At 33.8% G+C, this 14,243-nt stretch overlaps 1 protein-coding gene across 1 annotated transcript in view; it reads left to right on the top strand.

The window, feature by feature from the left end:
• Positions 1–12,696, top strand: part of Cht6 (Chitinase 6) — a 224,199-nt gene extending 211,503 nt beyond the window's left edge. The window contains exons 21-25 of the mRNA XM_088229146.1: positions 5,681–5,863; positions 7,137–7,403; positions 9,624–9,806; positions 10,560–10,847; positions 11,303–12,696. Coding sequence (XP_088085272.1) covers positions 5,681–5,863; positions 7,137–7,403; positions 9,624–9,806; positions 10,560–10,847; positions 11,303–11,487 — 1,106 coding nt within the window. The 3' untranslated portion in view covers positions 11,488–12,696. The remainder of the gene's footprint in view (positions 1–5,680; positions 5,864–7,136; positions 7,404–9,623; positions 9,807–10,559; positions 10,848–11,302) is intronic.
• Positions 12,697–14,243: the final 1,547 nt, after the last annotated feature.

The raw sequence follows: 14,243 nt of genomic DNA, 5'->3' as shown, positions 1-14,243 counted from the left end.
TTGAAACTTTTACTGTTTTGAAGAGATTCTTCTGGTCGAATTATTTCACATACTAGGCAGTGCCTGAAAACGATTTTCCAAGTTTTTTCCCCCCTTCTTGAACCAGTTGGTTTTATTGCAATATTTTGATTTTGGGAGTCATTTACGACAGGGATGAAGAACATTTTAGAGAAGGGAATATGGAAGTCTAGGTATTTACAGGGCTTAGAATGGTGAATGTTACACATTGTGTGAAGTGGCCGCTTGATCCAGCCAATGACAGGTCATAAGCCCTGTAAATGATTAGACTTCCATATTCCTTTCTCGAAAATATCATTTATTTATTCGTGTACTTAAAAATATTTAATATTTCTAAATTTACGTTAAATAAAAACATGTAAGGATCGTGCGGGTAATTTTGATTGTGACCTGTTTTACGAACTTTTCGCTTTAATGACGAGGAAATCACAAAAAACTCGTCAGGAGAAGGCGAACTGTTGTCATTCGTCAACAGATCTTCGGATCCACTTGAAGAGTGTTCGGCATTTAGTGTCCTGCTACCATTGATACATTTATTAAATTGTTAAGGGAACGAAAAATTTGCTGAACCTCAGTGAAGTGAACGTCAGTGAATAGGGAAACTGAAGTTAAAGATGAAGAAGTATGAAAGAAGCCATCATCATTCCATTTCTGAGCCTAATGGGGCATAGATCACTGTTATTGTACACTACCCGCTGTTTATCTTCATCATTTAAGATGGTAAGTCTTGCGATTCGAGTCCATCTTGAACCATGCCTCGGCGAGATCTCTTGCATGGTAGACAAACATGCTGACCATTTTACCACGAAGAGGGCGTCGATAAAGTACGAATAAATATAATCAATTCTATCAAAATGATGCCGTCGTAATGTACTTATAAGTTTTCCATACTTTATTTTCTTAAACGCTCGCGTGCAATCATAATGAGATCATTATACATAATAAGTCATTATCTCTTCATATTGCTACCTCTTTATGCTCAGTCATTTCAGTACATGTTGAGTTGGTAATACTTTTCCTTCGTCGTGAGAATGAGAACAAATATAATTTTGTCCCCCAATAATACATAAAGTACTTATTTATGATTTTTGAACTCAACTGAACCATTGAGCAATCTAAAGCCATTTTGGTTTATTTAGAATCAAATTATGACTGTATCTTGCGTTTCTTCAAGAACGTGTTTTGATATTTTTTTGGCGTATTTTGAATTATAAATATTTCATTTTGATCTACTGATCAATATACGGATAAAATTAATAACCGATTGATAAAAATTATCGAAGAATTTATCAAAAAAAAAGTAACTAGACAATATCAAAACGTTTGCGTTGTTAAAGCTATCGCAAATGCTAATTGTTATGTTTTTTTTAATCTTCAGAAAACGTTAAAAGTGCACGAGAAGTTTGCATCGAAAAACTGCCTCAGAAACGTAGAAAATAAAAAGTAATATTGTTCAACATAGAGTGCTATTTATATAAATTATTTAATAATAAAGTAGACTCTTTAACCTACTCTCCAAAATTAATCTTAGTGTCCCCTTTCGCGTGATAAGAAATGAGTATTTATTCCATCTGCCAGTCTGTAACACTAACTATGCATAACACTCTTTCCTCTATCGTTTGCTCTAACGATAATGCTTTTTTTTCATTTATTGATATATTTAACACGTCCCTTAATTTATTTAAGAATAAATTAAGACCTATTTTTCTGGGTGCGATACGATCCCACTTGCTATTTAATGATGCTCACACTTACACTTATACACACCTGAACACTTACTCTCATACAAATACACATAAACACACCCCTTTGTTGTACCACAATTTAATATGTATGATTTTTATTTAGAAACTTCGCTGGTCTGTCTTTAAACCGTATCTTTTTATGTTATTATATCTTTGTCGACTGTTTTTTCTGTAAAATAAATAAACAATAATAAATAAACTCAGCGCTATAGAGCCATGGAAAATATCCTCACTTAGTAATGTAAAGAAATCGAAGACATTTCTTCTGAATCCTCTTTACCATAAGAGATAATATTTCAACTTACAAGGTCCTCAAATAATCTAGACACTCAAATCTATTATTTATTGTTCCGGCATTAACTTTGTAGGATGGCATTTTTTAAATAAAATAAATATAACACTTTGCATTTTTACGCCACACACGCGTTTCGGGTATTCAGAATTACCCGTCATCAGGTGGAAATATAAACCTACTCTCTTCACATTAACGCGTAACGAGTTTTAAAGAATTCTCAGTATAACCAAAAACCCTGGCAGGACGCAGAAAACATCTCAACATCTTTTATTTGCGACAAACTGTTTACATCTGATCGTGAAATGTCAGGGAACTCGCACAGTAACGCCCAGATCAACCTTCGAAGTCCAAGATTCTAAGATTCATAAGATTCTTAACGATTCTATACGAATCTACAATGCTAAGTCTAATTTTCTTATTGCTAATGGACCCAACAAACATGTATTAAGGCATTAAATATTATTTTATCATATTTATAAAAAATTGCGTCCCGCAATTGCGAGATACCTATGCTAAACGTTGTCACGCGTAATATGTCACTAGGCGGCATGCGGCATCAGCAGGTTGTTAATCGATTGCTTACGTAAAGTTTCTCATATTCTGACCGGTAATATTAATCAGAGAAAGCTGTTCCCATACACTTGTAATATACTAGTAAGTTGAGATCAATCAGTTTCAATCACGAGTGCACCACACAGTATAGTTATGTATTCATAATAGCTTATGTAAAATGTATGTATGTGATTATCTCCAGTACATCGGTGCTCCACTTTACCCGCTGAGAATTTCAATTTAAGGATTATTACGTCAGTAGAGGATGTAGAATACTTTTGAAATTAATTTACACGGATTAAGTTGGTACTTACGACACTGTATGCATGTAAGATATTGATTTTTTTTACAAAAAAATACAATTAAACCGGGTTGTGGTTCCGTAGTGTTGTAGACTCACGGTTCAAAGGTCCGAGGATCAAATCCCACTCTACCACAACCCACAAGTTATTTACGACTTTTAGGAAATGGTATAAAAAATTTAATATTTGATGATTGTGATAAAATTATAAATAAACTTATCAATGAAACTTCTTGGTTTAGTTTTACTTTTTATTATTTTGACCAACGAGCGCTTTCGCCTAAGTAGGCATCTTCAAGGCTGGTGAAGTGTTTACAACATTTACAGTTTTTATACTGTTGTTAACATATTTTGGAGATAATATCAAATAAGTATTTTAACAGGGGACAGAAACATAAATATTTAAAACTAGTTTGCTAAACAGTTCATTTTTGGGAGTTTTTGGACCGAAATTGGGATGAAGTTTTTCCCACCTTTTAAATAATAAAAACTTAATCCCAATTTTGGTCCAAAAACTCCCAAAAATGAATTGTTTAGCAAACTAGTTGTAAATATTTATGTTTCTGTCCTCTGTTAAAATACTTATTTGATCTTATTTCCAAAATATGTTAAGAATAGTAAAAAAACTGTAAATGTCGTAAACAACTCACCAATCTTGAAGATGCCTACTTAGGCGAAAGCGCTTGTTGGTCAAAATAATAAAAAGTAAAAACCAAACCCAGAAGTTTCACTGATAAGTTTATTTATAATTTTATCATAATCATTAACTATGGAGTTTTATCAAGAAATATCATCAAAAAACATTAATATTATTAGTAATATTTTAGTAAGAATAATAAAAAAAAAAAACAGGGTTAATCGTCATCATTATTTCCTTTCCGCACCTAATGGCGCATAGGGCACTGCATTGGTACACCAATCGCAGCGTATATTAATCATTTTTGTTACATGAAGGTAAGATGATTAGTCTTACACTTCAGGTACAGTCCAAAGACCATGAAATATTCTAATGTAAAAACACCCTTTTGAGTACATATTTCATATCAACCATGTCGGGAATCGAACTCGAGACCTCTTGCATGGTGGGCAAACGGGCCTCGTGGTGTAATGACCACGAGGCTGACAAATACAGGGATAGGCAGAGATAATAAAACACCACACCACTCCGTCTTTGTATTCAGGCCTCTCTTCCTTTTCATTCATGCATCTTTTCATGCACGCACGCTGATTATTCCGACTTTTGAGGTGTCCATATTTAAGTTTTTGTTATATTTGGTGATGCCATGTCTTTCGCGGTCTTTTTTTTTTCCGCATCCGTCAATATCCGCATCTTGAATCTTTTTAGTCATTTCTTCGATGTCCATTTGCTTTACATGTCAAAACCAACGTAGCACTCCTTTTTAGTTTTGTCGACAATGCTTGCCTCAGCTTAACGTACTGCGAGGACCTCAATTTTTATAAATTGTTAAATGAGTTTTTCTGGATTATTCTGTCGTGCGCGCGTGCATCATTCGTATTTCGTACCTACTAATTTTCGACGATTCGGAGTGAGTTCGCTATAGCGCTATATTATTATAATAATTGGACATTGTAAATCCAATTATTTATTTATTTTTATGTTAAGGCAACCTATCCTTACAAGGATGCTTTGTGCCATATCATAAATCTAACTTGTTAAAAATAAATAAATGCAATGCGTTAATTTTAAGAAAAAAACACATAAAAAAGTATATATTTTATGGTGGAGATGAATTAATACAATTACGTATTTTTCAACATAAAATTAAGAGTGTCCAATTATACTCTACCTACATCAACACTTATGAAGTAGGTAATGTACATCAATTCGCAATGCGAAAAACAATGTAATTTTATTTATGTTTAAATCTGCACATTACAGTTACACATTTCTACAAAGGTGCTTTGGCTGTCTAACTTGTGTTATTTACCTCGTTCTAGATAGTCGAAATATAAAAACAATAATCAGTACAAAGAAAAAATAAATTAAAAACAATACTTTTAGAAAAGGTTGGTAATCATAGTTTTTTTGATTTTTGAAACCTTTATACCAATAATATGATATTCTTATTAGCATAGAAATGTAGGTATATGTTAACACGAGAGATTCCGAAAATAGATACCTACCTTAAATAATAAATTTGTTGATTATTATGTAATGTAAGAAGACAGTTGAATTTTTAAAAAAATAGAAGACATTTTCTAGTAGACAAAATAATGGAAATTACGTTGATAAATGTCTTGGATCTTTTGATTCACAAAAATCAATAGATTCCCATTAAAAAAAGGTTTTGACACTGGAATGAGCTACTTCTTAAAAAAAATGTACTTTCCTGGAAATGCTTGAAAAATTATCATATATCCTTAGAACCCTAACTTTCATTCTTTTTTTTATTTATTTTCTTTCCATTTCCTTTCAAAGTCCTTACCTAATCCCATATTCCTCATAATAAATAACATAAACAACGAAAGTATTTTTATTAATAAATTTATTTGTACAAGCTCTTCTGCCCACTAAAAACAACTGTAATTCGAAAACAAATATGTGAATATATTTTAATAATTTATTTTTTAAAAACTAATTTTGACAATTTTTTTTCAATCAGTCAGTTTTTTAGTTAGCTAAAAGATACTGCTTTTATCAATAAGCAAAATTGCATATATTTATTGCAATGTTATTGAATCCGGAATAATTACATTTTTGTTTTTCGTGACTTGTATCACAGGAATTATTTTATTGTTTCTTTCCAGCCACTACGACTCAACGTCCAACAGTTACCGCTTCTCCCGAAACCACTAGTAGGAAGAATTTCCGCGTGGGAGTGAGGAGACGTCCAGCTACTTTCACAACTACAACTAAAGCTATTCCTTCATCCTCAGACGTCAACTTTTCGGATGCTGTTGTACCAACCACCCAATCAGCTCTTAGCACCGGTAAGAGATATTTTGATAATATCATTAATCATTGTCATCATCAATATTATTTTTATGGATAATTTAAATAGTGCCAATTTTGTGATTACCTCATCCGCAATAAGTACCTAATTTGTATACCTAATTCATCGACTATAAGTTAACTAAACCCCTCATGCAACCTTCCGCATGTGCAGTTACGCGCGAACCGGAAACTAGTGGAAACTGAAGTAAAAATCACTGCGCTCTGTCTATTTCTGGGATTCCTTTGAGGTGGGCGCTTAGTACTTAATTCAAAAGCCCACGCATACACAAATTGATATCTTTGGAAGCTCTGCGGAAGCAGTTCATGTTTAATTTTAAACGTAACGTGTTAACTTTTAAACGATTGATCTGTAAACCCTCTATAAATCGTTTACGTAGGGTAATGAAAACCAATCGGCCAGTATTACCCCAAAGGAACATTTTTTTATTATTCCAAGTTTTTGTCGGCTTCGTGGTGTAATGGTCAACGTGTTAGCCTGCCATACAAGAGGTCTTGGGTTCGATTCCCGATATGGTTGATTTGAAATATTTATTTAAAAGGGTGATTCCACACTAGAATATTTCATAGTCCCTGGACTGGTACCTGCAGCGTAAGACTGATCATCTTACCTTCATGTCACAAAAATGATCTACGCTGCAATTGCCGTACCAATGCAGCGCCCTATGCACCATTAGGTGCGGAAAGGGAATGATGGTGATGAAGGTTCATTATTATTTAAACAAACCTCGTACAGCCTTTAAGTTTTTGACGACTGCTTTAGTGACAAATTTAAAACTATAAGTATTTTGAATACTCACATTTTATTGGCAAATATTAGAGAAAATTAGAGGCTGGATGCAAAAAAACCGACGTCAGTTCTTTTTGGGTACGATGCACCAACTAACATTAGATGCAATTACGTACCTTATCGCATGCCTTTTCACTTTGCAATAACAAAACGCAATCTAACACGCTTGGATTTGCGTACAAGAGTATGGATTCCATTACCCCGTCTCCCGTAATTAGGTATATTAGGTACTCATTGTTAAATTAATGTTCTTTTTTTTTTAGTTCGATTTTTGCACAGCGTTTTCTCGAAACTGTGTAAAAAGAGGTTAAATAAACTCCACACAACTTATGAGTTATGACATATGATATTTATATCAAATTTTCCGTTAATTAATTACTAGTGATGACTTCATTTACAGTTATAAATAAATTCTTGATTCCTGAAAACTAAATATACTCGTATATCATTTCATTACTTAGATTCAAAGGATCAAGAATCGCACTCAACAATACAACAAGTACAAGAGAAAGGTTCATCTGGGGAAATCTCTCCAAAGAAGAGAATCATTAAAATACAAAAGCGTCCATTGAATGCTTTAAAAAACAAGGAATTAAGGGACAGCAAAGAAGATGAATCCCCTCGGAATGTCAGTAGAAAGTACAGTTCAGTCATCAAATCAGACAATACTTTAGTGCAGATAGAAAAAGGAAGCAATGAGAATATTGGAGCTGAATTAAGTATTGAAGGTAATTCATCATTTTATTAATACTGACAATACATTATAAGCACACATTCTTTTTTAAGTTTTATGTTATTAAAACTAAAAACGAAATGCCGATTATTTTACTCAAAATACCAAACTTCTGAGTTTCGAAAGTAAGTGCTAAAGAATAATATTAGACATAAGGTGGTTCGATTTCATAACTAACATTGAAGTCCGAGAACGGACGCAGCAGCCTCCTATAACGAGCGTTTTGAGGGTGCAGCGGTAGACCTGGCTTGAACACGTGCTGCGGATGCCTCAGGAGAACCTTAACCCATGTTGCCTTCTCTACACCTACCAGCTCCTGCTGTCCTGTAAGACCGTCGATGCTGATCTTTCGGTTTTATTCGGCGGAACTAAAGGACGCGGGATTGATTTGGGAGAAGGTGAGAGTGCTGGCTAGCTATAGGATCTCCTGAAGGCGTTTGGTGATGTCCACATGCTCTGTTTAGGAGCGAATGTGGAAAAGGAAAAGAATTTTTTTTTTTTTTAAAGACATTTCTTTATAAAATTATCTGCTTTATCTCAATATTATATTTGAGTCAAACAGTTGGCTCGCGGAAGTATTGTTGGATCTGGATCAGAGGTCCTAGATTCAGTTCTATTCTAGCATACCTTATCTTCCCAATATAATGATTTATCACTAACTGAAATGACTTTGGAATTTAATGGCGCATATTTAAATAGACACGTCAAAAACGCGAGAAAAAATAACATTTCCACGTGTGGATAATTGTTTTCAATGCCCTTATACTTAAACAAACTTTTGTCATAATCAGACGTGATGCTAAGCAGAAATTTATATGCCATAGAGTGTGATGACAAATGGTTTAATTACACTACAACTATAGAAAACCAAATATATTTATACATAAAATTTCATTCGTAAATACAATCCAATTTATGGAATAGGGTAGGTAATTAGTTTAATTTTTATAGATATGATTCGAATGTAAAGAATCTAATGCATTTGATTAATAAATTCATTCGAATGAAAATGGAAATGGTTTTATTTAACCCGTAATTCTGGGGGGAAGCGGCAATATCAGATCATGGGAAAACTGCACCCCCACCCCCGTTACTAATTAATTGATCTCTATTATCCATGGAATACCGGAAATGAACGATTCATTCAATCAATTAATTGATTATTTAATTCACTCAATTACTGATTATTTTCATCTCTAATTTTCAAGCACATTTTTGAAAATTTTGACAGCTGCTCGCTAGTGATAATAAATTTATCTAGAGTTATGCAAACATAATATCAAATGTTTTTTGAATGATTTGAATGATTCCACGTGTATCGTAATAATCATCTATCTTTTTTTTTCATTTTGTTGAGGGTATAGCTCGGGTTTCCTAGGACAGCGGTGCCCGTATTTTAACGGCCGTAGTGAACGGTGATGCAGTGGACAGCCGTCGTAAAGGTAACTAGAGTGTGGTTTTCTAGGAAAACGGTGTTATCAACACCATTTAACACCGTTTTCCTAGGAAACCACTCTCTAATCACCTTTACGATGGCTGTCCACTGCATCACCGTTCACTACGGCCGTTAAAATACGGGCACCGCTGTCCTAGGAAACCCTAGCTTAACGCAATATTTGCAATGTCCTAAGATCTACATCTATGTAGCTTGTAAGGAGTAAAGCTAGGGTTTCCTAGGACAGCGGCGCCCGTATTTTAACGGCCGTAGTGAACGGTGATGCGGTGGACAGCCGTCGTAACGGTGACTAGAGAGTGGTTTCCTAGGAAAACGATGTTGATAACATCGTTAAAAAATAAAAACACTCTCTAGTCACTGTTACGACGGCTGTCCACCGTATCACCGTTCACTACGGCCGCTAAGATACGGGCACCGCTGTCCTAGGAAACCCTAGCTTAACGGGTCTATTTATTATACAACAGTGAAAAAAGTTATTAGGTAGGTACTTTATTTTAAAATTAAAGTTTCTCTAAGTTAGGTATACATTTAATAAAATTTTCCAAAGCATCATTTAGAAAAGTCTTACTTACTTACATAAGATTGATAGCTGCATTTGAAATTTCAGCACTTCAACCACCATCCACTATTTCGAAATACGATGTAACTTGTGCATTTTTGTTTTACCAGAAAGTTATTTTCGACTGTAAAAACGACAGAAATGTTTCTGATCTAACTTGAAATGAAAAACCACCAAAATATAATGATTTTATGTTCCAGATATTGGTGGTGATGTCACAGCAGCAGTGGCTGTGGCTGCACATCATTTAAGTGTCGCTCCTTTACCGACAATTCCTCCGTACGCTCAAGATGACCAGGATGATAATTTGTACACCGAAGAAGTTCCATTAACGAGGGCATATTTATTGGCTTCTCCTTCAGCTCCATTCATTAGTCCAAACGGTAATTTAACAGATGACCTAATTTATTATTACATTTAGTTTATCGGTAACCAGTAGTAAGTAATCACTGTAATCGGACTTTGAAACTGTGTAATTTTTGTGGATTATCATATAAGAATTATAGGTAGGTACAATAATACACAAAGTACTATAACTTAGCACCGGTACGGTTAAAAAAAATGGCAGGAGTAAATTTAATACAATTTATGAAACAAGATAAAAAAAGAGACAACTATTCGTGCCACCTAAAATGACAACATCGTTTGGTCAGAGCAGTCACATGTATCTTGCTCCCAAAATTTACAATACTATACCTCTTGATTTAAAATTAAATGGAAATAAATAGATATTAAAATTGCTTGTTAAAAAGTGGCTTCTGGATTTGGGTCCCGAGAAATGCCCACCAAAACAGTAGTATATTTGAACTCGGAATTATTGTTGCATGACTTCTATTTTTATTTTATGTTATATCCATACAGTGTTATTTATTATTTTTTATTTATTTATGATAGAACAGAATATAAAAATAATGTAAATGAATGCCTGGACACGGGTTTTACCGAGTGAGGTGTTCAAATAGAAAAAAAAAAACAAAATTTTATGTGAAATAAACGAAGTTTGAAAAAAAATTATTTCAATGATAAAAGAAAATCCGGATCTACATTTAGGATTGATAAACAGTTTTATTGAAAATTATGCAAACTATTTTTTTACTTTTAGAAAAAAATTATATTATCATTTTACATGGTTCCAGATTACATCGCAACGACACAACGTTATCAGAGCCGATCTAAATTCACAATACCGCAAAAGAGCCGGCGTATTTCCACCACAGTGTCTCCTCAAATTTACTATTCTCCGAGCGTTACTCCACCAGTCGTGAGAAGAAGAAAGCCTTCATCCCCACCGGCCGCTTTTGAGAAAATAAACCCAGTAAAGAAGATTTACCGAACGGTCGTAGACTATGAATATTATGACGATGATGATGTGAGAATTGTTGAAAAAGCACCTTTACAAGGCAAGGTTCTTGTGCTTAATTCAGGCAAGTTATCTGAAAGTTATTTAATTGATTATATTCTAATTAATGTTAGTAAATATTTTTAATGGTTTCGAGACGTACCAGTCTCTTCGTCAGCACACTCACTACACACTCACTACACACTTACTACACCAACATACAAATACTAAAATACACTTTCACCTTTACCATCACCGTAGTATACAAAATATTTACAAAAAAATAAATAATTTACATGCAGAGTTAAAGGTGATACGAACACCATGTCAGAACTAATATTTAGCAATATGTTACAGAATGTTTTTTAATATTGTTGCAAAAATCACAACCTTTTCAGTATAGCGTTAATTTTTTCGATACATTTTCAGTTTATTTAAGAGATGAACTAATATTATTAAATCCATCAGGCTAGGCTCTTCAATTTCAATTATTCAAAAGATACAAATATAATTTTTAAACCCCGCTCAATATACTTTTAGGTGGAATCCGCTGCCTCGATCAAGGAAACTTCCCACACCCTGAGTCGTGCAAGAAATTCATCTCCTGCGCGAAGATGGAAAATGGTGATGTGTATGGCTGGGCATACACCTGTCCTAAAGGACTGAGCTTCGATCCTGTCGGAGGCATTTGCAATTGGTCAGCAGGACTAGGTTGTCAGGATTGAGGAAAGGAGCGTAAATGTTGTCATATCTTTCGTTAGAAACTGTAGTTTCATTTCATAATTATGTAAATAAACATTACGTTTAGGCAATACGAGAGTGAGTGAAATCATAGTCTTAGTCAAAGTATTATGACTTATATTTATTACCTAATTGGGGCTAGCCGAGAGGAATGAATGGTTACCATGTAATGAATTACCATAGCTTTTATACATAATCAAAACGATACCACGAATAGTAAAATCTCTGATAAACAAAAATACATCAATTAGAACATAAAAATCGATAAGAGAATAAGTGATCTATGCTTAAAGCTAAAACATGAGGCAGTGTGGCATATCAAGGAAAGTGGCAATATAAATATATTATTTTTATTGTTTTTTTATTTATACCTATTCTTTTTTAGATGTAAGCCATTGAGAAATGGCAAGACCTTTTGCTTCTAAAATCTAATTCATTGGAACTTTAAAGTAAATTACATCAATTCCAATTGTTCTCACTTCAACCATTTAAAGATCAGAGTTACATGACCTATTTCAAAATTAATAAGACAATTTTTTTTTAACCTTTCCGAGCCTGAATGTGAAAAAATCGGTGATTTCCTGAGGGGGTTACCAGGAATACTTTAAATATGACTTTTAAAAAAGTCATTATGATTGTCAAGCGCCGTGGCACAGTTGGTTTGATGGTCAACTATGAAACTGGCGTCACGGGTTCGATTCCCGTCAGTTGCAAGAAAAAATCAAAGAAAGATTATTTCTCAATTGGTCTGGGTGTTGTGGTGTATTATTCATAAAATTCCTTTCATATCCTTTCCTCCCTACCTGCTGACAAGCCTCTAAAATAGAGGCTTATCGGGTTATTCATAAAAAAAGGTAGTGTTTATAAAACTGTTTCATAATATTTTGAGCTTACTGCGAAATTTATACATTTTTCCATAAAATACCGTTGCGAAAGGATGCTATATGACATAACACGCTGCTCTCGCTATAACATATTTAACAGAACTGATCTAATGTCATGCCACCCGTTAGCGTGGAGGTACAGCAGGGAGTTGGGAGGGAGAACGCGTGTAAAATGTAAAGCACATGCACAAACTACCAACACATCAAAGATTATTAAACTGTAAGGAGATGAGTTGTAATGTTTGCTGTTTGCATGGGGGGAAAGCAAAGACAAATGTGAATTATTTTAGAAAGAGTTCAGCAGAAAAATAGTTTAATCATTTTGATACATTCTTGACATAATGGAGTAGGATTATGCAAAAAATGAAAGAGATTAACAAAAAAGTTATTGAAAAAATATGCTACCCGGGGAACCCTAGATACTCCCCTAAGCCTAGAAGGGTAAAAAGCCAGTTCGGTTTTATACTGTCATTTTTCCTTTTCTCTGCCCGTAGACTATGGGTACATTCACACTGACTTTGTGTCACTTATTCTATAATATAATTTTAGGTGTCGCTTCCATAGGAATGTATACTTTTTCCATTAAAGTTCACACAACTCAATTTTGACAAGTGAGTAACATGGTTTAAACTCATTTTATGACCATTAAACTACAAAATTTACTGATGAATAATGTATAGTGGTATGCAAATGATTTATTTTCCCACATGGAATTACAATTTAAAGCAACAATCATGACAAGGGTGAAAAGAGATAATAATTACTTCTGAATTTCGTAGGATTTTAAATTTTAACAATAGAACATTGTGACGTGCCTTACACCGATTGGCAACAAAAATACTGACTTAAGAATGTGTTTTAGTTAAGTAAGATGTGATTATTGACATAGCGTATTATGTGTGACTGTTTTATTTACTTATTTTTATACAAATAAATACAAAATTAAAAAAACAATATTCCTGTTGTATTTCTATCCTTTTGTAAAAAATAAATGCCGTGATTATCATCATTCCCTTTCCGCACCCAATGATGCATGGGGCACTGCATTGGTGCACCAATCGCAGCGAATCTTGATTTTTTTTTTGTTAAATGAAAGTAAGATGATCAGTCTTACGCTTCAGGTGCCAGTCCACGGATTATGAAATATTCTAGTGTGAAAACACCCTTTTAAATAAATATATCATATCAACGGTGTCGGGGATCGAACCCGAGACCTCTTGCATGGTAGGCAAACGTACTGACCATTACACCACGAGGCCATGTTTATAGGAAAAGGATACACACCAACTGAGAAGGAAATTGAAAGCCAGAATAAATGTTAAGTATGTGAGCATTTGATGACATTAATAAAACAATTTTGCAAGGGAGAACCTTTTATAAAAAAAAATATAAGGTAACATGATATAACTTGAACTCATTGTTTATATTTTGAGAGTTTATACTTGTCGAATTTAGGGAGCTCCTACCCCAGTTGGAGGCGTCAGAAGAAAATTATGTTATTCTTCGATGTGTATTTATTACATGTTGAATAATATACAGAATCGGTAATGGAGTGCGAGAGTTACTGACTTTAATACTTAAGGCTGCTACTGCATATACAGTAGTTTCCGATAGTGTTATATTTTCTTCCTAGTGGGGAATTGAGGTCATTTTCTATTTCCCCAGCTGTCAGAAATTTGGCATCCATGCTAGGTAATCAGTAATTTGGATGTTCGTGATTATTATTTATTTTTTACATACAGGAAATGTATGATTCAGCTTCTGCACTGCCCTTATAACAATAGTAAGTCAGACGACAGTGGTCATTGGTTTCTGGGTTAGTTCCACATATTCAAAATAAAATAATCAAAACAAAA

This window comes from Micrasema longulum, unplaced genomic scaffold, assembly GCF_059751315.1.
Source record: "Micrasema longulum isolate JH-2025_06_02 unplaced genomic scaffold, ASM5975131v1 h1tg000049l, whole genome shotgun sequence".
NCBI lineage: Eukaryota > Metazoa > Arthropoda > Insecta > Trichoptera > Brachycentridae > Micrasema > Micrasema longulum.
Note: the sequence above shows the minus strand (reverse complement) of the source record. Positions and strands in the feature narration are given on the sequence as shown.